Genomic DNA, 24,741 nt, shown 5'->3' on the forward strand with positions numbered 1-24,741 from the left:
AACAAGCATACAGACAGACAGAACACTGTATACATAATAAATAAATCTTTAAAAAAAAAAAAAGGAAGAAAAACATTAATAAAAAAAAGCAGGTAGCCAAAATACCTCCTTCATAGAACCAACAGTATTTCTTGATAAGGTCATTGTTATTTTCACTACTTTAGGATGCTATATTTGACTGAATGAAATGAAAGTAGATTTTTTTGCTGTGATTTAAAAGGTGATAGTCACTCTGCCTATGTTATTTTGTCGGAGTTCTTATTTGGCCAGATTTGTAGGAAATCTCTTCAAACCATCACAGTTGAACATTTATTTTTAATTTTCTCCCTTTCATTTTTGGAGAAATGAGCTTTGTATCACTAATTGTCCTGGAATTCTTTAGACCTGCCTGGACTTAAACTCGGAGGTCCACATGCCTTTGTCTTTCAAGTGCTGTGATTAAAGGTGTGCGCCACCATGCCTTGCTTTAAAGTTTACTTTTATTACTATTTAGCTATAAATATTAAATATACCTCAAGCTAAATACACCTTTTTAGATTTTTTTTTCTGGTGTAGGCATTGTTAAATTTCTTAATGGCTTATTTTATCTATGCTGTAAAAATTTGAAAACCACAGAATACAGACAGTTATCTAAATATTCAGAAATAACTCTTGTTGACATTATAATTACATGGTGTGTGTGGGACGTGTGTGTGCCTGTCATCAAAGATTAGCTTTCAGGAATTGGTTTTTTTCCTGTCATGTATCCTGGAGATAGAACTCAGGTCATTAGGCTTAGTAGCAATCGAATCATGTTGATGACTCAACCATTTCTTTTTGGTTGGTTATATTTTTGAGATATGATCTTGGCTGTATTGCTTTGGTTGACTTGACACATGCTGTGTCACCCAAACTGGTCTTCAGCTTGTTATTCTGCTCCAGTCTTCCAAGTATCCCTGAGATAACAGGGGTGTACTGCTATATTATTACTGGGTGTTTGTTTTTTGTTGTTGCTTTGTTTTTTGAGACAGGGTTTCTCTCTGTAGCCCTGGCTGCTCTGCAACTCACTCTGTAGACCAGGCTGGTCTCAAACTTAGAGATCTGCCTGCCTCTGCCTCTACCTCCCTGATGGTGGGATTAAAGATGTAATGCTACCTCTATGATAACATTTTTAAGAATGGAATTATTTTTATTTTTCTGAGGTTTTATTTTTAAAAGGTTCTTTTCTCCAGACTTTATATTTAATTAATTTTTTAAATTTTTTTTTTTTTTTTTTTTTTAATGTGCATGGTTGTGTTGACTGCATGAATGTCTGTATATCATCTCTGGGTATCATGTGTGTTCAGTGCCCCCAGAGGCCAAAAAAAGGTGTCAGATCCTCTTAAAACTGGAGTTATAGACAGCTGTTAGCTGCCATATAGGTGTTGGGAATTGAGCCATGGTCTTCTGGAAGAACAGTTAGTGCTCTTAACCATTGAGCCATCTCTCCAGCCCCCTTAATTTATTTTTTATAATTACTTGAAATCCAGGGCCTCACACATGCTAGGCATATGTTCTATTACTAACAGTTTCTCAACTTTGTGTTTTTCTTGTTTTAGGGTTGGGCTGCAGAGAGGAGTATAGCAGATTCAACCCAGCGCTTTCTACATAATAGGAAAGCACTTCTGTGCTTAGGGCTTCATTCCTTACCAAAAATATAGTGTTTAGTAAAAATATTTCTGGATAACATTGACTTTGTGGCAGTAATTGTTTTGTATTAAATTTTCTAGGCCATGGATCATCTGCAGTCCTTCATTGCAGATTGCGATAGAAGAACTGAAGTGTCTAAGAAAAGATTAGCAGAAACTCAAGAAGAGATAAGTGCTGAAGTGGCAGCAAAGGTAAGAATTTTAGTCATTTCATTAGTTCAAAGTATGCTTGTTTTTGTTTGTTTTTTTGTTATTATTGTTCGAGATAGGGTCTGCCTTTTTAGCCTAGGCTGTTCTGGAGCTCACTTTGTAGACCAGACTAGCTTCAAACTCATAGAGACCTGCCCGCTTCTGCCTTTGCCTTCCAAATGCTGGGATTATAAAGTATATTTTTAATTTTAAAGTATATATTTAATTTTATTCATTTTTAAAAAATTTTTCCTATTGTATATTTGAGACAGGGTCTCACTGTGTAGTCTGTGGCTGACTAGGAACTTACTATATGGCCAGGCTGCTCTTTAACACAGAAATCTACCTGCCTCTGCCTCTGAGTGTTAGGATTAATAAAGGTATATGCCATCCAACTTTTTGATTTTTAAGTTACTTAGTAAACTTAAGTAGGGAATTCTCTGGAATTGTTTTTACTTACTCAAATGCTAATATAGCAACCATATTTATGTTTTATTCAGAATTGCCAGTCATACATGCATTCATTTGTATGTAACAAATATATGTATAGTTCCTTCCTTCCTTTCTTCCTTCTTTCATTTATTTAGTTTTGAGAGGATTTTTCTGTAGTCCCAGCTTTCCTGGAACTAACTCTATACACCATGCTGGCCTTGAACTCACAGAGAACTTCCTGTCTTTGCTTCCTGTCTTTTTTAGGTTTTGTGTATATAGTGTTTAGCCTACTTGCATACCTGCAGGCCAGAAGAGAGCATCTCATTCATTACATATGGTTGTGAGCCACAATGTGGTTGCTGGGAATTGAACTCAGGATTTTTGGAAGAGCAACCAGTGCTCTTAACCGCTGAGACATCTCTCCAGCTTCATGAGTAAATCAGAACCCCTGAAACTGGAGTTACAATTGTGAACCACCTGATAGGGATGCGGGGTGCTGAGCCTGAGTTCTCTAAGTGTAGAAAGAGTTCTTAACCACTGAACTATCTATCCAGTTTCTTGATTCTTTTGTTATTAAAACACATGAGCTTGGGGCTGGAGAGATGGCTCAGTGGTTAAGAGCGCTGCCTGCTCTTCCAAAGGTGCTGAGTTCAATTCCCAGCAACCACATGGTGGCTCACAACCATCTGTAATGGGGTCTGGTGCCCTCTTCTGGCCTGCAGGCATACAGACAGAATATTGTATACATAATAAATAAATAAATAAATATTTAAAAAAAAAAAACAACACATGAGCTTGTGTAGCTACCTCCACAGTTTAAGATACTGAAGTAGCAATGAAAATAATTTTATGGTTGGGGTCATCACAATGTGTTTCTCATATTGTGGCAGCATTAGAAAGGTTGAGAACTACTGATATAAGGGATCACGTATCTCATGCTTAAGCTGTCTACCAGTGGTTAGGTTCTACGGACCTATATTGGTTATAACCTCGAACACAGTGACTCAAACTGTGTGTAATAGATCAGTTAGAGTAAACTTGATTGCACAGTACTCTTGTCTTAGCAGTCATGTCCTGGCACGTGTTTTATAGTCAGCTGGAGGCTGCTGAGACATTCTTTGAGAGCTAGACTAATCATTTTCTTTTAGTAGTTGCAGAGGCAGAAGCATCATACCCAGTTATGCCGTGATTTTCAAGCCTTTTCTTAGGACATGCTTGTTCTCCATTGCTGTAATAAAAGCAAATGTATGAATAAGTTTAGAATCAAAGTACAGTTGTGAGAGTGCGGATATAAGGAGGTTTGAAGATCTTTGGTCAAATTATTAGTGTTAAAGAAAACATCACTTTGATAAAGAATAGTCATAAAAGAGTTGGGACCCTTGAGGAAAGGAATGTCTTGGATTTTGGACACTTTAAGAAGTAAATATTATTGGAATACTACTTTAAGATCGAATGTTTCTATTAAGTTAAACTTTTATTTATAAGTGTGGTGATGTACTTGGGCTACATAATGAGTCTTGTGAGTTTCTGAAATACATAGTTTTGCTCCTTTTGATTTTTTTTAATGTTATGGTTCTTTTGTGTATGTTTGCATGTGAGTATGTCTGTGCATCATACACAGGCCTAGTGCCTGTGGAGGTCAAAATAAGGCATTGGATTTTCTGGAACTGAAGTTATAAATGGTTGCTAGCTGCAATGTGGGTGCTGGGAATTGAACTCAGGTTCTTTAGAAGAGCAGCCAGTGATCTTACCTGCTGAGTCATCTTTTCAGCCCTTCATTCTGTTTTTCATTCATGATATTCTCTTTTGTTTTTCTAGGCTGAACGTGTTCATGAGTTAAATGAAGAAATAGGTAAATTGTTGGCCAAAGTGGAACAACTAGGAGCTGAAGGAAATGTGGAAGAATCTCAGAAAGTCATGGATGAAGTGGAGAAAGCACGAGCAAAGAAAAGAGAAGCAGAGGTAAAATTTGTTTGTTTGGGTTTTTTTTTTTTGTTTTTTTTGGTTCTGTTTTGAGACAAGGTCTTACTGTGAGACCCAGCCATCTTAGAAAGAGTTAAGTTCTTAATAGTTATAAAACGTTAGTGTCTGTACTTCTTATAGAACATATATTTAACTGGAAATTATTTAAAATTTTATTAAAGGAAATTAAAACAATTCAGAAATGTTTAATTGCTATTATAATGTTGGGTTCTGTTTTAAAGTAGCTTTTGGAAAATTGGAGCCATTGCTATATTGAAATTTATAACTTAAATGTAATCAAACCAATTACCTACCGAAAACAAACGCCCCTTTAAACACTGTTGTGCCTACCCTTTTCCCCAGTAGTTTTACTTACCTGACAGTAGCATCTGCTTTTACCGTGGAGGCCTTCTCTTGCTCGTAATTTATGAAATAGGTCAAAAATCCAACATCATGTAAACAACTTCTGTTTTGATTTGTATACCCTCCGATACGTAGGGACTCAAATATATTTTGTGGAGATTGTGGTATAGTCTTTTTCAGTAGCTTCTATTGTACTTATAAACTGATGACATCTAGACTGCTTCATGATGATCTCTATCTTTTCAATTCTGGGCAGTATGCTTTTTTTTTTTATTCTTAAATCTCAAATTTAAAATATTTTCATGCTTAGAAGTGCAGAGTTGCAGATGAAGTGATTCACACCTGCAATCCCAGCAGTTGTAAAGCAGAGTAAGAGGATCATAGATTTGTAACCAACCTATCTATTGAGACCCCATCTTGAAATAAAAAAGATGGCAGGATCTGTTGTGACAAGATTCTGTTCTGTTTTTGTACTCCGGTTCTTCATACCAGTGTGGAAAAACAGCAGAAGGAAGCAATTTTAGTAAGTTCTTTAGCATATTTGTATGTCTGAATGTAAGAATTTAGTACAGGAAGGAGGATAAAAGGAAGAAGTCATCATTGCTCCTTACAGCACCCGTATAACACCCGTATCATATGGTGACCCTAAGACATTAAAGAAAATATCTGGAGGGAGAGAAAGGCCTATGACATTGAATGCATGTTAGTTATTTTTACATAATTCCTCTCTCATGGAGTTTAACCTGGGGCTTCATGCAAGCAGGCAGGGTAAGCACTCAACCATTGAGCTTATATTCACACCCCACTTTTTTTCTTTTTTGATTTTTCAAGACGGTTTCTCTGTGTAGCCCTAGTTGTTCTAGAACTGGGAGATTTGCCTGCTTCTGCCTTCCAAGTGGTGGGATTAAAGATGTGTGACCCCACTGTCTGCTTTATTCTTTTTTAAAATTTCCTTTTGAGACAGAACAGGACCTTGTAGCTGCTCAGTCTAGCCTTAAACTTATGATTTCTCCTGTCTTCATAGTTTGTGTAATTTCTGATGATAATAGCAATTCTCCCACTGAAAAGTGTTTTCCTTTTGTGATTAGTTAAGTACCTTATTTATACTTTTGAAATTACCCCCCCCCCAAAAGTCTTAATTGTTTAATATGTATGAGTGTTTTGCTTTATGTGTATATATATGTACTTTGTACATACCTGATGCTCAGAGGCTGGAAGAAGGCAGTATACACTTTAGGGTTGGAGTTATGATAGTTGTAAGCTGCGATTTGACTGCTTAGCATAGAACCTCTGGAAGGAGTAAGTGGCCAGTGCTGTTAACCACTAAGCCAAATATCCAGCTCCTTTATAATATTTTTAAATTTATAGGTTATAGTATCCATTGGTGATTCGTGTGTGTGTGTGTGAGAGAGAGGGGGGGGGGCGCACGCTTGCCTGTGTGTACATAAATACATATTCTCACGTGTGGGTCCACATTCATGTGTATACAAATGTGGAAAAACAGGATAACCCCAGGATCCGTCTGCCTTTTATTTTGAGACATAGTCTCTCAAATGTTTGAAATTTGCATGGTAGGTAACATGACTAGCCAGCCACTCAGCTCTAGATAGAGATCTATCCACTTGTCTTTAATCTCCTCGTTATTGAGATTACAAACACCCACCACCATGCTGTCATTTAGAGGAAAGGGCATGTTTGTTGTGTAGTGAGCAGACAACTTCTAAGAATCAGTTTTTTTTTCTTCCACTTTGGGTTTTCTTTTACAATGTGGGTCTTGGGAATTGTATTTCAGTGATCAGGCTTAACAAGTGTCTTTAGCCCCTAATCCATTTTCCAGCTTTGCTTGGCTGCTTTTTGTTTTTTTAACTTTGGTTATAGGGATCGAACTTGGGTCTTAAGGCTTGTAAATTAAGCACCTACAATTGAGTTCTTAGCCCCTTCATTGGTGATTTCTTCTTTGATCTTTTAATTCTCTTTTAAAGAACTCTGTACATTTTTATCCAGTTACTTTTTACCAATATTATTCTAGCTAAAGCTACTTAGGCTTGGAAAATATGTTTTTAACTGCCATAAACAAAAGAACAGAATCATCTTAGTAAATGAAAGGAGGATAGTGGAATGGCAGGTTCACCAGTGTGTAGTGTCCATTGATGAACACCACGTCAGTGTTTGGTTCACCAGTGTGTAGTGTCCATTGATGAACACCATGTCAGTGTTTGGTTCACCAGTGTGTAGTGTCCATTGATGAACAACACGTCAGTGTTTGGTTTACCAGTGTGTAGTGTCCATTGATGAACACCACGTCAGTGTTTGGCAACAACTCATCAGAATCCTGATGAATATTAACCTTTTATCTGTTGTCTTGAGGAGGGGAGTGAAGGATAGATGAAGCTTTGATCTTCAACAGAGCTCTCTCTCAACGACTTTGAAAACATTTTGTGTGTATACATTATATTTTCTTATAGAACTTTTAAGGACATTTCTGTGATCATTGTTTTTCCTATTTTATTTAGGAAGTTTATCGGAATTCTATGCCAGCTTCCAGTTTCCAGCAGCAGAAACTTCGAGTCTGTGAAGTTTGTTCTGCATATTTAGGTCTTCATGATAATGACAGGCGACTTGCTGATCATTTTGGGGGTAAACTGCACCTGGGATTTATTGAAATAAGAGAGAAACTCGAAGAATTAAAGGTATTGCATAAATTAATATTGCTTACTTTATCCTGGTTAACCTGGTTCTTTTACTCTGTATCTGTTTTCTTTTGGTTTCATTGACTAGGTCTTTGCTGTGTAGCTCTGGTTCATCTTGAACTACTGACAGTTCTCTTGTCTCAGCCTCCCTAGTACTGTAATTACAATTAGTTTTTGAATAGTACTGTGCTGAGAAACAGGTCATGTAGATGTGATTTTGTTTTTTAAATGATTTTATGTGTACATTGTTCTGATTGTTTGCCTGCGTGCCAGAAGAAGGCATTGGATCTTATTGTAGATGGTATTGAGCCACCATGTGGTTGTTGGGAATTGAACTCTGGACCTCTGGAAGAGCAGTCCTTTCTCCAGCCTATAGATAGGAGTTTTTTTTTTTTTCAATGTTAACTAAGGAATGATGGGGTACGGGCTAAACTCAGTGGTAGCATCCTTGCCTTTCATGCTTGGAAAAAGACAAATCATGATGAAACAAAGTTTTAACATGTTTTTCACAATTCTGAAAAGCTAACTTAGAAGTCTAATAATTGTACATGACAAAGTTTTAAATTGTATTAGTTGTATTATAAGAGAAACCAGATAGAGTTTAAAGTAAGCATAATTAAGGATTTGTCCAGTAAATTTACAACTGGTTTTTAAATTATTCATTTTAAAGAGAGTTGTAGCTGAGAAGCAGGAGAAGAGAAACCAGGAACGTCTGAAACGAAGAGAAGAGAGGGAGAGAGAAGAACGGGAAAAACTGAGGAGGTATGTTTGGGTCAGAAATAGTACATGTGTTTGAAACTCAGTCTCTATCCTAAAGGGTACATGACTTGAAGGTGCTATTAAACTGGTTCTGGGCATAGAAACTTAGAAAATTTTGCCTTTAAAGAATGTTGTTACCATGCAGGCTGGGCATGGTGTTACTCAATCCCACAAGGTGGAAAGTGGAAGACAAACACCAGTTCCCAACCTCTAAGAGCATGCCGTGTCATACTGTGGCACATGGGGTGTGCAAAATAAATTAAAATGTAATAATTAAAAACAAAACAATTAGAAATATTAAGTGACATGAATATAGAATGAGGCAATCAAACACATTTATCAAAGGTTTAGAAAAAGCCAGTCAGAAACATAGTAGGACTGGACTGTGGTGATGCACACCTTTAGCCCCAGTACTTGGGGCAGGTACAGGCGGTGATCTCTGAGTTTGAGACCAACCTGTTCTACGTAGTGAGTTCTAGGACAGCCAAGGCTACACAGACGTACACTATCTCAGAATGTAGAAGGAAGTGGTGGGGCTGCATCCTGCCACCTGGCTAGCTTTGCCCAAAATAATTACACGGAAACTGTATTCTTTTAAACACTGCCTGGTCCATTATCTGTAGCCTCTTATTGGTTAATTCTCACATCCTCCTTTAACCCATATTTAGTAATCTGTGTAGCACCACGAGGTGTGGCTTACCAGGAGAGATCTTAACCTGTGTCCATCTCAGAGAGGAGAATCATGGCGACTCCCTATGGCGACCGCCTGAAGCGGCTCCCCAACTCTCCCAGAATTCTGTTCTGTCTATTCCGCCTACCTAATTTTCTGTTCTCTTAAAGGGCCAAGGCAGTTTTCTTTATTAATAAACCAATGAAAGTAACATAGACAGATAACTCTCCTCCATCATCAGAATACAAAAACAGAACAAAACAAAATTACCATGCAAGACCATTTTAATAGGAATGATACGTATTCAGTAGCTTGTATTTATCTAAAATTTTAACCAGAAATGTTTCAAAATTTGGAGTGTCTGAATTGGGGTATATATGAATAGACAAGCCTCACCTGTTTAGCAGCTCTAATTTAAAATCTGAAATGATCCAGAAATTCTAGTTTTTTGAGTGCCGTGTCTTGAATTACACATTTTCATGCTAGGGGTGTTCCGCCTTTATAGTTCTTTGCTTGTCAGCTGAACTAATATGATTTCCTTCAAGATTGTAGGAAAGAGAATAAGGACTGTTTCGTGTCTTTAGGTTGAATGAGTTATAGCAAAACCTCTTGCTAACCATTGATTTTTTTTTTCCATACTGGGCAGATTTGTACCTTAGCACAGAACTATGGTTTTTCTTTTTTTGGTGGTCTTTTTTTTGGTCTTGGACTTGAGCCCAGGGGTGGTATATGCTAGGCAAGCACTCTAATATACCACCTTTTATACTTTTTGAGGAAGGATTTGGGAGATTTTGGGGTTTTTTGTTGTTCTTTTTTGTTTTTTTTATTTTAAACTGTTACTATTTTCTCAGTTGTAGGAGCCATAAGTTATTATTTTGTTTTGTTTTGTTTTTTGTCTTTTGTATTGTTTTTTCAAGACAGGGTTTCTCTGTATAGTCCTAGCTGTCCTGGAACTTGCTCTGTAGACCCAGACTAGCCTCTGTCTCCTCTTCACCACCACGCCCAGTGGAGCCATAAATTATAAAAATTCATTAACTTGATACAGCAAGTCTGCTTATATTAACTCATTAATTAGTAAATTTAATATTTTCATAGAGTGTTTGAACATCCTTTTAGTCATTGTTGCCCATTAACATGTTCAGAACTTTAAGCATTTTGTAATAGACTGTCATACCACAAAGAAATTTACCTTTTCTGATTTTTAGTGTTCCCAATCGCATCATATCTTTGGAATTTAAATACCTTCTCAGAGATAATGTAGGTCCCTAAGATAATTATTGGTCATGTTAACTCACTCTGAGCATATTATTATCAGTTTAGGCAAACTTTATTTTACATTACCAGCTGTGTGAGTGTGTGCGTGTATTGCTCATGTACACGGCAGGTGCACATGTGTCCCCCTGCTTAGGTGGAGATCAGGACTTTTCACCATAGAGCCGACCTCAGGCCACCAGGCTTTTATGGCCCTGCCTGTTCACTAAGCTGTTTGGTTGGCTTAGCTGGTAGAGTAGACCAGTGCAGTGCTGTGCTGTTGTCGTCTGTTCTGAGAAATCTTCTGTCTCTTTTTCTCACAGCCTCACCCTCCACCATTTCTAATTTCCCTGTGTTTTACATTTAATAAATTTTATTTCAGGACTTGCTTCTCTGTTTTTAGTGTATGCTGAGGTTATGCTCCCTTATCCCCCCAGTTTTATCTGATTATGGGGATGTGTCAGTATCTGTGTGTGAGCGCGTGCATGGCAAGGGGTGGCGGGGGGGAGGGGGGGGGCGGAATGTGAAAGTCCGAGAACTGTTTTCTGGAATTCGTTCTTGTCTTTTACCGTATTAAGGCAAGGTCTCTTGCTTCTGCTGTTTTATTTTTATTATAATGACATGGTCTCTGTATCCCTAGCTGTCCTGAACCACTGTAGAATAGGCTAGCCTCCAACTTACAGAGATCCGCTTGTCTCTTAAAAACATGCGTACCACTATATCTAGCTTACTTGATTGTTGATTCTAGGTCTTGTGTAACCAGGGCCAACTTCTTGAGTGCATAGATTTCAAGTACTTTGTCACTGTGCTTAATCCTAGGCTGTTTTTTCTAGGGATATTGTTCAGAATTGCATTATTTAGAATAGTGTAGATAAGCATTATATATAGTGTAGAATAGTATAGATAAGCATTTTACATAGTGTTGGAGTTCACAATTTAAGATTCAACTGATATAGTCAAATGACCTCATTTTTTTGTTGTTGTTTGTTTGAGAAAGAGTTTCTCTGTGTAGTCCTGGCTATCTGCCAACTTAACTCTGTACACCAGTGTGGGATTAAAGGCATGTGGCACCAACACCCAACTACATCATATAGGACTGTAGTATTTGTAGATGGTGAGAAAGTTGGTCACTTCATACCTCCTTTTTTTTTTTTTTTTTTTTTTTAAATTTCAAAGTATATCCCCATTGGAGAAATATTTAGCTAGGCATGGTGGTGCATACTTGCAATCCCAGCACAAAAGAATCTAAAGTAGAAAGGACCTGCAGCCTTGCCACTAGTTTAGGCTATGTAGAGTTTGGTTACATAGTGGGTCTTCATTCAAAAAAAAGAAAAGAAAGAAACAACAGAGCAGGTTTGGTGGTTCATATCTATAATCTTAGCATTCAGTAGAATACCTATTTCAAAGTCAACCCGGCCTGCTGCAAAGTTGAAACAGTTTTTTTTTTTTTTATGCTGAGGAATTGAGGAAGTACTGTAAATATGTTCATGAGACAAAGTTATAAAATAGTATAAAATTATACAAGCTGGTTTTTAATTCCTCCTGATATAATCATTTACTAAAATGTATGTCACTTACTAGCTATTTATATGCCAGGCTATGTGTTAAGAATTTGCCTTCGTTTATCTAATCTGTGTTAGTTAGGTTTTCATTGCTGTTTGAAAATTTTTGAGAAAACAGTTTAAAAGGAGAAAGATTTGTTTTGCTTGTAGACTCAGAAGTTTGAGCACCTAGTTTGCTCACTCCATTGTGGGCCTGTGATTAAGTCCCACAGCATAGAGACTGGAAGACACAAAGAGTCATGGTAGAGAAAAGCTACTTACTGCAAGGTAGGAAAGCACAGTAAGCTGACATGAGAGATTCAGACTTAAGATGTTCCCTTCAAAGAACCTACTCCTTTGAACTAGGTCTCATATACTGGTTTCTATAACAACAGGACCATTAAATTAAGAATCTTTTATTTGGGACTGGAGATATGGCTAAGGGTGCTTGCTGCTCTTTCAGGAGACCGAGTTCAGTTCCCAACAGCCACATTGAGTAGTTCACAACTGCTTGTGACTCCCAACTCCATGGGATCCAACACCTTCTATCTTCCACAGCTATCTACATGCTAGGGATATACATGCACACATTTTAAATATTGTCTGTAGATTTTGTATCCATTGATTGGGTAAGAGCCCTTATGATTGAATTGGCCTTTGATGATTATTAGATATACCAGTTGGTGACTAGATCATCAGCACATTCTTTTGAGGGACATTGCATACCCAATGACATTTATATTGCTATTCCTGTCTTTCAAATGATAGATTAAACCAAAGGAGGCATATATAACTTTCTCCTTGTTGCCTAGACAGAGAATGGATAGAATCATAGTTAATATAGCCCAAAGCATACTTTAAAATATGCTTGCTATAATATATACACTCACACCACAAAATAAACCCTGAAGTGTTAGGAAATGGAATTTTTTATTGAGTGCTAACACTGCTGAGAAATGTAAAGAGTTGTTATATAAGGTGATAATCTGGGGCTAGATCATTTGGAAGGTAGAGAGATGGTTTGCTGGCTTAAACATATTTAAACTCACAATTTCCAGTTCTGGGGAATCCAGCCTCTTCTGACCTCAGACATGCACGTGGGTTACATACATACATACAGACAAATACACACTTTTTAAAAAATGGAGGAATATAATCATTTTGGGATTGGAAAGATGCTTAGTGATTAACAACATGCACTGCTCTTCCAGAGGACCTGAGTCCAGTTACCAGCATACTTATTGGGCAGTTACAGTTTCCTGTGACTCCAGCGCCACAGTATCCAATGCTTCTAGCTCCTGAGTCATGCATACCCAGGCTTATGTGTACACACACACACACACACACTTAAAAATAATATTTTCTGGGCTGGAGAGATGATGGCCCAGCAGTTAAGAGCACTGACTGTTCCTCCAGAGGCCCGGAATTCAATTCCCAGCAATCACATGGTGGCCTACAACTGTCTATCATGGAATACCTCTGTTGAGCAGAGGACTATACAGGCAGAGCACTCAATATACATAAATAAAAATAAATCTTTACAAAATATAGTATTTTCTTTTTTAAGGAATGTAATTCATGTAAATGGACAAAGATATAAAGTTGAGTTCCCTTTCTAGGTTCAAAATGGGCATTTTACATCTTGAGACATTTTTCTTTATTCCCAGAAGACACAGTGATAGTGTGAAAGTTATAGAAAAATAGGTGTGTGTGTGTGTGTATACTTTTTAAATTGTTTGTTTCTGTTGTTCTAGTCTAGGAAACAGTTTCTGGAGAATTGCTTTTGTGATAAGCACACAGTTTCAGTCTCCAGAAGTATATTCTTTTCTAAGTCAAGTGTCTAGCTGAGGGAGCTGCTGTGTGACAAGGTAGAGAATTTTATAAAGTTTTTTTTTGTCTTTTTGGGTTTTTTTTTTTTTTTTTGTTTTGTTTTTTTGCGGGGAATAGACTCCAATGCATAAATACATGCTTTGCTTTTATAGAAGTAAATGTCAGAGGCTGGGCAGTGGTGGCACACACCTTTAATCCCAGCACTCAGGAGGCAGAGGCAGGTGAACCCCTGTGAGTTCAAGAGCTAGTTCCAGGACAGGCTCCAAAGCTACAGAGAAATGCTGTATCGAACCTCACCCCCCCCCCCCAAAAAAAAAAGAAGAAGAAGTAAATGTCAGAACTCAAGGAAAATATCATTTGCAAGTACAATGTACTAGCTTAAAAATTTATATAGTCACTTTTCTAAAAGTAGATATTCTTTTTTTAGGTCCCGCTCACATAGCAAGAATCCCAAAAGGTAGGTACCATAGAAGATGGATAAAATAGTGAAGCTGTATTTTTCAAATGTATGTTCTTTGGATTATATATCTCTTAAATTGAATGACAATAAATTATTATTGACTGAGCTGGGCAGTGGTGGAACACACCTTTAATCCCAGCATTTGGTAGTCAAACCCTGTCTTGAAAAAAAGAAAAGAAAAAAAGTTATTACTGACTTACTCTTTTATAGTTCAGGTTTGAGCTGTTTCTTTAAAAATCTTTTAGAAGTTTAGTAAATATATGATAGGGTTTTTTAAAATTTTATTTTATATGCATTGCTGTTTTGCCTGCTTGTATGTCTGGGTGAGAGTGTCAGATCTTGGAGTTAGAGACAGTTGTGAACTTCCACATGGTTGCTGGGGTTGAACAAGGGTCCTCTGGAATTTCAGCCATTGCTCTTTCCTGCTGAGCCATCTTTCTAGCCCAGATTTCTTCCTTCCTTCCTTCCTTCCTTCCTTCCTTCCTTCCTTCCTTCCTTCCTTCCTTCCTTCCTTTTCTTCCATTTCTTTCATTTCTTCCGTAGCAGGGTTTTTCTATAACTATCCCAGGTCCTGGAACTAGCTCTTGTAGACCAGGCTGGCCTCAAACTCACAGAAATCCACCTACCCTTGCCTCCTGATTACTGAGATTAAAGGCATGCATTGCTACTGCCCAGCAAATTTTTTTTTAAAAGACAGTTTGAAAAAATAAATCAAGTTGATTGATCCATTTAAGAAACAATATCCTAACTTACCTGTTGGAAATACAAATAGGCTAACCAGCTGGGGATTTTGTTGTTGTTATTGTGTGGGTTTTGTTTTGTTTCGGTTTTTGAGACTGTAGTCCATGTGTCAACATACTTATTTGTTTTTTCCAGGCAGGGTCTTGTGTGAATTCATTATCCTGCTACTTCTGTATTCCTTGGTGATGAGATTACAGCTGTGTACACCACCTCTGACACTATCCCCTAGTGGGTGTCCGTGGGTGTGGTCCAGTGTGCCCTGAGATAGTTGTTTACCTTTGTTGTCCAGCAGTACTTACCCCAGTCAGCTTCTGTAGCGCCACTTAGAGCTTCCTGGTATGAATGATAAAATGCTTGATCTTCATATTTGTTAAACCTAATTTTGCTCTTTACTCACTTCATTGTAGCCAAACAGGTTTTTCAGCCTTCGACATGTTCAGCTTGCTCTCATTCCAGAACTTTATACCTGGATTGTCTTCTCTATGCTGACTGATTTGCTTCCCTTTTTTTCAATCTTTGCTCAAATGCCATTCTGTCAGAAAATCCTTCTATGCCTGCTTTATGTAAAATCTTACTACCCATTTCTCTGTTTGCTTATTTCTTTACTAGAGGTAGATCTCTAGAGACTTGTTTCTTAGACTATGAACTCCTGCAGTTCAAGGACTTATTTTACTGTTCTTTTTCTCTTGTAACTAAAAAGGTACAGTGGGCTAGGTACCTAGCAAATATATTTTTATGAATAATTATTACCTAGACATTTTTTAAAGTTGCATTAAATTGGACTGGGTAGTGGTGGTGCACGCTTTTAATCCCAGCACTTGAGAAGCAGAGGTGGATGGATCTCTGTGAGTTCGAGGTCATCCTGGTCTACAAATAAAGTTCCAGGACAGCCAGATCTTTCTCATAAAAGATCAACTTATTTACCTATGTATCTGTCATGAGAGATCTACCTGCCTGCCTGCCTGCCTGCCTATCAAGAGAAAATTACACAAAGAATCCCTGTCTCAAAACCAGTAATAAAGCGTAATGAATAAAAAATTCATTTAAAAACAACAAGCTATCACAATTATTACACTTTTGAAGTTATGAGAAAATACTTTGTTTTGTTTTGTTTTTTGTTTTCCAAAACAGGGTTTCTCTGTTGCTTTAGAGCCTGTCCTGGACCTAGCTCTTGTAGACCAGGCTGGCCTCGAACTCACAGAGATCTGCCTGCCTCTGCCTCCCGAGTGCTGGGGCTGCCCAGCTGAGAAAATACATTCTTATGGTAATTTGAAACTTTCTTTTTCAAATTAGCAGCTATAGTATCCTAAACTGTCCATGAATTTACTATTGTCCTACTTCCTCCCCCTGAATGCCGGGATTACAAATGAGCATCACCATGTCGTCAGTTCTGTCGCTCTGAAAGACGCAAAACAGCAGCATACTCTTTATCTTTGTGTTTTCCTTCACATGTTTCTGTTCTCTCCATGCTGTCTCCATCCTCTCTCTCTCTCTCTCTCTCTCTCTCTCTCTCTCTCTCTCTCTCTCTCTCTCTCTCACACACACACACACACACACACACACACACACACATACACGAGCTTTGGGAAAATGCTTAAGTTCTGTTTGTGAATTTTAGCTTAATATAGGAATTCAAAACTTCAGTGGTCAAATTTAATTTAAGTACGGGATGATTTATCCTTAAGTATTCTTTATCATTCTCTTTATATGCATCAGATATATTTAATTTTTTTCTATTTTTGTGGGGGGTTAGTTTTTTGTTGTTGGTTTTATTTTTTTGAGTATATGCTGTATGTATGGAGGTGTGCCCTTGAAAGACAGAATGACAGGTTCCCTGGAACTAGAATTATAAGTGATTGTCCGCCACCTCATAAACATGTTGGGAATTAGACTTATATTGTAGAAGAGCAGCATGCATTCTTAGCTTATTGAGCCATCTTTCCTAGACCCCTGAATTTCTTAAGTGTGCTAAAAAGAAAAAAGTAGAAATTTCAAAAACTTGGCATGAAGTGGAAATAGTTATTGTTGCCTTCATTTTTCTTTAATATTCCTGAGACAATTTTTTAAAAATTTGCCGAGCAGTGGTGGCATATACCACCTCTAATCCCAGCACTGGGGAGGCAGAGGCAGGTGGATCTCTGAGTTCAAGGCCTAGTCTACAGAGCTAGTGCCAGGACAGGCTCCAAAGCTGCACAGAGAAACCCTGTCTTTGGTTGCTGGGGGGTGGAGGGGAGTTATTTATGCATGTGGGTTTTTTGTTTGTTTTGTTTTTAGGTATGAATGCTCTGTCTGCATGTATGCCTGAATATCTGAAAAGGGCATCAGATCCCATTATAGATGGTTGTGAGCCACCATATAGTTGCTGGGAATTAAGAACTTTGGAAGAACAGTTGTGTTCTTAACAATTGAGCCATCTCTCTAGCCTCATACATCTTATTTAGAGTCTCACTATGTGTATGTAGCTCTGGCTGGCCTCAAAACTCAGTGTGCCACCACAACTTCCCCTGATTAATCTTTTTATTACTATTTTTGTTGCGTATGTGTTTGTTTGTACCTGTGTATGTTTGGTGTGATTTTCTGAAGAGAGCTTTGGTATTGTCCTCTCTGACCTCTGTCTGAATCTGGGGTTTGTGTTTTCTCAGCTAGGGTGTAAACTGACAAGTCTCAACAGCCCTCCTGCCTTTGTTCTCTGCAGCAAGCACTTTTATCAACTTAGCTTTTTTTCCCTGTCTACTAGTGGGGGTGGGTCCTGTTAGCCCCTTGGATGTGAGCGACGTCTTTACTGTGGAGCTACAATTGTAGTGAGTCTATTATTGTCCTGCCTGCCAGCTCCCAAATACTCACATGGAGAATGTTTAATAGTAATGATACCTCAGCTGATAGCTTAGGGTTGTTTTTAGCTAGCTCTTATGAGGCTTGTCCACCTCATCCTGCTTCCTCTGTGTCTCCTCATCTCTGCCCTTCTTTCCAGGGTCCTCTGTGCCTGGAAACCCAAGCTATTGACCATTCATCTTTTTATTTAACCATCGTCACGGTATATGAAGAGATTATTCTGCAACACTGCCCCCTTTTTGTCTAAAAAGGAAAGATTTTAACTCTTAACACAATAAAAACTATATACAACATGAATAATTATCAGGAATTATACTCACAATATCCAATTCATTTGTATTTGGCAAAGTTGGAGAGAGTACTGAATTATCTATCCTATTTTAGCCCAACGTCTTATAACTAATCTACTTTTTGTTATAACTTTTATTACCATTGTTAAAAAAAATTTAGATCTTAAAAAAATCTTTTTAGATAAACAACTTAGGCTTTTGTTTTTCAACCTATATATTTTGCATCTCTTTAGTAAGTTTTTCTCTTTAATTTAATGACAGTGAAAAATGTCTTGTCTTCAGCTCCATCTGATACCAAGAAGGATAAAATATTACTTGAGTAAACCACAAGTGCAGAGCAAACAACTTCCAAAACTAGAAATGACAGAGACATCTGACAGTCACCCTAATGTTCCTCTGTAATGTTGGGGTGTCTATCTTTGGCCACAGGCCTAGAATATATGACAGACATTGTTATAAAGCAGGAATTTTGAAGGACTTTACCTTGTCTTGACAAATTTAGGTATTTGCTTTCTATTGTGTCTTGCTTGTCCAGTTTGAACAGCATACTGTCAGCAATTATGTCTTGCTTGTCCAGTTTGAACAGCATACTGTCAGCAATCAGGCAAGGGCAGTTTCTTACTCAGATGTCTAGCTTTTGTCACAAAGCAAACTCCTTATAAAGGTTCTTTGAAGTCCTTCATCCTATTATGAAGAAGATTGGTTCTGCCAGGAACAAACATGTCTCATTGTCATATAAAGTCATGTGTTATTAAAACAGATCTTTGAAGTGTTTGAAGACCATCTGTTTAAAATATATCTTTGTTTGACCTTGAAAACATACCAGGAATGACTAAATCATGATTATTACAGATGACTAACTGCTAACCTATTTTTTTAATATCCTAAATAACTTTGAAATAACAAAACTTTACATAACCTTTTTAAAAGAGCGGCATAGGTATAATAAATAAGAGTAGACATTATGTATATATTATAACAAAAAGACCTTAAATTTGTATCATATACAAAAATCCATACCAATATAAAATATTTGAGGCCAGTGGTTGTTTAAAAGTAGATTCAAGGGTGCTGAAGAGATGGCTCATTGACTGCTCTTCCAGAGGTCCTGAGTTCAATTCCCAGCAACCATATAGTGGCTCACAACCACTGGTAATAAGATCTGGTGCCAACTTCTGTCTTCAGGGACACATGCAGGCAGACCATTGTATACATGATAAATAAATTTTTAAAAAAGATTAAAGAATCCACCCTTTTATCTCATCTTTTCTATATTATATCCCCCCTGTTTTTTTCATTGCATTCCTCATTAACTGACATAAATTTATACAGTATGCATTGACTTCTGGCAATTAGTGTTCTAGGTTTTATTTTGAAATCCTAGTTATTAGTCATTAACACACTAGCAATGTGTTGCCATTGAACATATAATTTATTTAAAATGGAATTGACATCTATTTCAGCTACTGAAGAATAACTTCTCAGTCCTGGCAAGATAGCTCAACTAGCTAAGGTACCTAATAAGCCTGATAACATAACCTGAGTTCAATTCCTGGGACTCTTATTGTGGAATGAAACTCCCAAAGTTTGTCCTCTGACCTACCCCTCATATCCTGTGATATGCTCATTGGCACACACATCCCTTTGTTTCTTTGTTTTTTGTTTTTCCATGTAGTTCTGGCTGTCCTGGAACTCACTCTGTAGAGGAGGCTGGCCTGAAACTCAGACATCTGCCTGCCGCTGCCTCCCAAGTTCTGCGATTAAATGTGTGTGTCATCATTACCTGGCCACACAAAACTTTTTTTTTTTTTTTTTTTAATAAGAATTGGCTTCTTTTTGAAGAAAAATTTAAGTATAAAATAAGAATTGTAGCACTAACAATGAATAAAGTAAATTATTTTCTTGTAGATCTAGATCCAGAGAGCATCGTAGACACCGATCTCGCTCCATGTCACGAGAACGCAAGAGGAGGACTCGGTCCAAATCTCGAGAGAAACGACATCGCCACAGGTCCCGTTCCAGTAGCCGCAGCCGCAGCCGCAGCCACCAGAGAAGTCGGCACAGTTCTAGAGATAGGAGCAGAGAGAGATCCAAGAGGAGGTACTGAAGTGCCGATCAGAGGATGCGGAGCTACCTTTAAATTTTAGCCTTTTAAGTTTACTTATGTTACTTATGCTTAGATTATTGGTTTGAAACTTGCACCTGGTATTGATATGTACTCAATTGTAGGTGTATACATTTTTTTTCTGATTGTATGAGTAGTTCATGCAAGGTTATGTGTGAGCCAGAGTAAGAAATTGAAGCCAGTATGTGCGGAGGTTATTGCTTTTCTTTACTTGGGATGTTGGGAGGTGGGAGGGGTGCTGATAAAAACAAAAACTATTTTACAGGCAAATAATTTTAGGTACTAATACTCATGAGGTTGTGGGGATTTTTGTTTTCCAATGTGTATTAACAAATTAGGGGCTTTTTGAAGTCCTTTCATTAAAAGAATTATTTAGTTCTGTTTGCCTGTTTTCCAAACTTGGAGCTGGTGCACTTCTAAAGAGCAAACACATTTTCTATGTCATTTAATCTGCAGTATAAAACATAACATTTTGTGTTCACCTTTAGTGTGATGGGAAGATTCTGAGTTTTGAGATGCTACAACACTTCTTAGTATATCAGGAAACTTCAAAATATGCAATGAGAGAAGACACTGGACCTGATCATCTGGTGTGAGCAGATTAAGGATTAGAATATAGTGGAGCTGTTAAGCTCCCAAAACTCAGGTCACATGATAATCCTATGGAACATAAATTATACTTAAAATTACTTATTCCCTTCCTTGACAACCATGCATAGGTTTATGTAAGAGAAACGCTTGGAGAAACTACTAGTCTTAGGCGTTCTGTGGCTTACTCCACATAAAGTTCATAGCTGAATCCAGAGAAAGCTGGCAAAATCTTTTTAGACTGAATTACCCATTCCCTGAGATCACAAGCTTAGTTTCTTAATAGGCTTTCAATCAACATTTTATTGCATATATATCTGTCCTGTTCTAAGTAGCTCTTCAAGTGATTCTAGTTAGTTTGGTGTGTGTGTGTGTGTGTGTGTGTGTGTGTGTGTGTGTGTGTGTGTGGGCGCGTGGGCGCTTTTGGGGGGTAATGACAGAGAAGCAATGGCTTAATTGTAGCCCAGATTGGCCTGAGATTCATAATCCTTTTGCCTCAGCTTCCTCTTTAGTGCATATAACACCCTGCCTGGCTTTATGAATTAGATAACTTTCGTCTGTGCTAGCCTTAGTTAAAAAAATAGCAAAGAAATAATAGTATATTATACAATCATATTTATGTTGCTCTAAGCTGTTTTCTGTTTGGGAGCATACTTGACCACAGATTATAAAGTGCTAAACTGGATATCATAGGGCAAATTTTAAAAATTTACATGATGAAAATTTCAAAATGAGTTTTAAAAATGTTTTCAGCTAATGGATCAGTCTTGAATAAATGTTGTAATTAGGTCGTAATTAAACAAGTAGGCAAATACCTGTAGGTCTCTTTCTCATATTTTGAAACTGGAATTTGGAGACTGTCTTCAGTGCCATGTTCAGAAACAAACATTTTCTTAATGTTCTTGATGATTCGAAATCTGCACACTAAAATCTGAGAATTCATGCAGCTAGGTGGTAAAGAATCTAGATGACCTGCCCAGTTGTCATTTCTCTGGTATTTATCTTACATGTCTTTATTGGTGGTAGAAATGGGAGGGATGGGTGGGGAGTCTTGTCCTATCATTGTGTCATCTTGATGCTTCCTGAACTTGTGAAGTTTGTTTATATAAGGAAAACTTCCCACCATACTCAGCATGTTTAAAAGAGGATTATTTTTGTAAAACTATTAAAGATTTTGCTTTTCTCAAAAGTATTTCATATCATTGAATTCAAATTACTTTTAAAACATTGGTTTTTTTTTTTAAAAAATGATTGCTACTTGTTATTTCATATATATAACATCAAATTATTGGTATATATGTGAGTTTTTGATGATAAAAGAGTCCATTAAAAGTCTTGACATTTTGCTGTTTTCTTGCCCTTGCTGTGAGTTATCTATATGAATCTTGTCTTGGCAGCAATTCCCACAGGTCAGTGAAGACTTTCAGCAACCTTGTGCTTTTCAGGTGTTCTGTCATGTAGTACATACTTCAAAGTTAAACTACTTGGGTTCAGAATTCTTTGCCAAATAATTAATTACATCCTATTGTTTTACCCTGTTTCATTAAATAGAGGTAATAGGAATGTTTGGCTTATTAGACTTTCAGTAGTAACACATAAGAAACTGACTGCATGTAAGGTATGTGTAATCTTGTACAACCATTAATTCATCTTTTTCAGTTATTATCACTGACCTCAGGGACTTGCCAGCGTCTAATGTCACTGTTCTATTGATCATTTCTATCATTTAATAGAGGCTTTGGAGATGGCTTGTGTGGCTTGGAATGTGACTTTTTTGTCTTTTAAGCATATTAATTTTTTAAATGCTTATTAAGCAGGAGCTCCTGTAATGCTAACACTTTAGGGGCTGAGGCAAGAGACTTGCCACAAGTTGAGGCCAGCTTGGACTAGGGAGAAAGACCTTGACTCGGAAAATAAAACAAAAGGGGGAAAAGGGTGTATAAAACCTCAAGTAGAATGTTCTAAATTGGTGTTAACTTTTCAAGCTTTTGTTTTAATCACTTATGTTACCATATTTTTGTATTATGACAAAGCACTTGAAAAGACATGAAGGATTTTTTTTTTAAGCTCACATTTTCTGAGATTTCAGTTCTTGCTTTTGTGCCCATGCCTGGTGAACGAGAACACCAGTGCAGAGAGCCTATAATGGAGTAAAGAGGTTCACCTTCTGACAGAAGAAATATAGAACAAGGGGTTAGCCACAAGATATAAGATACCCCCTTCTTGACTTGTTTTTGTCTTGACAGAATCTTCTTAATGGTCATTTAGCTATGAACTTGGAGTGGATTAATTCATTGGCTGTACCGTCTTCATGACCTCGACGTTTTCTGTAGCACCACCCAGCAGTTTCAGGTCAACAGTACATGAGCCTTTTGAACTCTTTATATTTGAACCACAATGCTCTCCTTATCTATATTTTCAAAACTGGTTAGAGTAGTATTTTTATCTTGCCTTATGTTTTCCTGAAAGTATTGCTTTTTTAGGGCTAGTAGCATGCAAACTTAGCATATTGAGGTCCTAGGTTTAAACTCCCAACTCTTGACAAAAAAAAAAAAAGTATTATGTAGTGATTGGCAGTGCCTCTGATCATAATTCTAAACCTTGGTTGAGAAATTTGTGTAAACATTCTGTATCACCTGTAAAGAATAAAATGTAATATTTGTTAATTCATTTTAGGTGTTGAAAGTATATATTCTATGCTAATCAATATAGTTAGATTTTATGTAATGTCTGTGTTTTGTTTTCTGGTTGAATTTCTGATATGAAGTTGTTTTGTTTTTGTACTTTTTTTGAAAATGGGTATGAGAATGGAGATAGTATTAGAAACAGTATTTTATTATGGCATAATCAGTTTTTGATACCTTCCATCTTGGTTTTAATGAATTCACTTGAGGAGTAAAGCAGATTTTGAAATAGCAAATGGTTATTTAAAGCCATATTATTGAGTAGTTCTATTTCCTGAGTTTGCAAAGTGCTGCCTATAGAACAAATGTGATGAGAGCCTGTTTTTTGTACAACCAGCAAGCTATGGATGGGTCTGCATTTTTACATTTTAAAAGTTAATAGAACAGAAAGACTCCTACACCCTGAGATTGTGTGTGATTTACACTTCAAATCCTTATTGTCCGCCCATTTAGCCCAAAAGATAAGGATCTCTATACTAAGTCATTGATCTCCATCCAATTTGGAATCTGATACCTTTCACTTTTAAAAGCTGTTACCTATACATTATTTTTATATTAAATATCTATTAATTGGAGAATGTTCATGGTTATCTCAAATACTAAGAATCAAGTCATTGTTTAATTTAGGCCTTTTTACATATAGCTGTTTGTTGCCACCAGTCTTGTTTTGGTGCCCCTGTCACGCTCTTTTCTGTCAGAAAGTCTGCTGTCAGGTGTATTCTAATCTGTTTCTTCAGCTATCAGAAACTTAATATTTCTCCTATTCTTTGATTGGATTTTGGGTGTCCCAACATATTTTGCTCCTCAAATTAATATTTTTCAGATCCTCAAAAGAAAGATTCAGAGACCAAGACTTAGCATCACGTGACAGAGACAGATCACCTCGTGACCGAGAGCGAAAAGATAAGAAGCGGTCCTATGAGAGCGCTAGTGGCAGATCAGAGGACAGGAGGAGCTCTGAAGAGCGGGAAGCAGGGGAGGTCTAATTAGCGTGTGTATCCTCAGTCTTTAAGCTTCCTATGGAGTTAACATGCTGTTTAGTTCACAGCCATTGGGCTGACAGTTCTAGATACTGATCCAGGCTAGATAAGAACCTATTTTCCTTGATAAAGCCTAAAACTACATCCATAGTTTCTGGTGAACCTGTAGTACCATTCTGAACGTACAGTTTTACATAATAAGACGCTGATCTCTTTCAAGTAGAAGTGATAGTGTATGAATTGTGTTAATGCCTTGCAATTTTTGAACATTTGTAAAATTCTGTCTTCCTTTCTATTCCAAACAGCAGCAGCTTTGGGAATTTTTATAATTCTTCTTCCTTGACTTTGTATCTCCTAATACCTGTGCCTCCAACTGTAAGAGAAAAGGGGGCAGGGAAACAATATAACTTCTGTTCTAAGGTTCTGTTCATTCACATCAATTACTAGTTGATTAGAGTTGACCATTTCTACTGGTGAAACTTACACAGGGCTGTATTGTCTGGGGCCATTAGAGTTGGAAGTTGAACAGCTGTTGCATTACTTTTGCTTTTTTATTGAAAGTTTGAAATCAGACTTGTCTTTTTTTTTTTTTTTTTTTTGTTCTATTAAACTGCTATGTTCAGTATATTGAGGGGGGATGGGGCAGGGACTGTTTCATAATAAGCACTTGTTTTATTGTGTGTGTGT

At 37.2% G+C, this 24,741-nt stretch overlaps 1 protein-coding gene across 17 annotated transcripts in view; it reads left to right on the plus strand.

The window, feature by feature from the left end:
* LOC119807772 (putative RNA-binding protein Luc7-like 2) overlaps positions 1–24,522 on the plus strand; it is a 54,026-nt gene extending 29,504 nt beyond the window's left edge. For 15 of the 17 annotated variants that reach the window (XM_038319905.1, XM_038319907.1, XM_038319908.1 and 12 more), the window contains 7 exons: positions 1,749–1,859; positions 4,107–4,250; positions 7,127–7,303; positions 7,974–8,065; positions 13,782–13,811; positions 19,586–19,777; positions 23,898–24,522. In XM_038319905.1, coding sequence (XP_038175833.1) covers positions 1,749–1,859; positions 4,107–4,250; positions 7,127–7,303; positions 7,974–8,065; positions 13,782–13,811; positions 19,586–19,777; positions 23,898–24,060 — 909 coding nt within the window. In that variant the 3' untranslated portion in view covers positions 24,061–24,522. The remainder of the gene's footprint in view (positions 1–1,748; positions 1,860–4,106; positions 4,251–7,126; positions 7,304–7,973; positions 8,066–13,781; positions 13,812–19,585; positions 19,778–23,897) is intronic. The other 2 variants (XM_038319906.1, XM_038319917.1) reach the window with 1 other exon arrangement.
* The last annotated feature ends 219 nt before the right edge of the window (positions 24,523–24,741 follow it).

This window comes from Arvicola amphibius, chromosome 2 (genome assembly GCF_903992535.2).
Source record: "Arvicola amphibius chromosome 2, mArvAmp1.2, whole genome shotgun sequence".
Lineage (NCBI taxonomy): Eukaryota > Metazoa > Chordata > Mammalia > Rodentia > Cricetidae > Arvicola > Arvicola amphibius.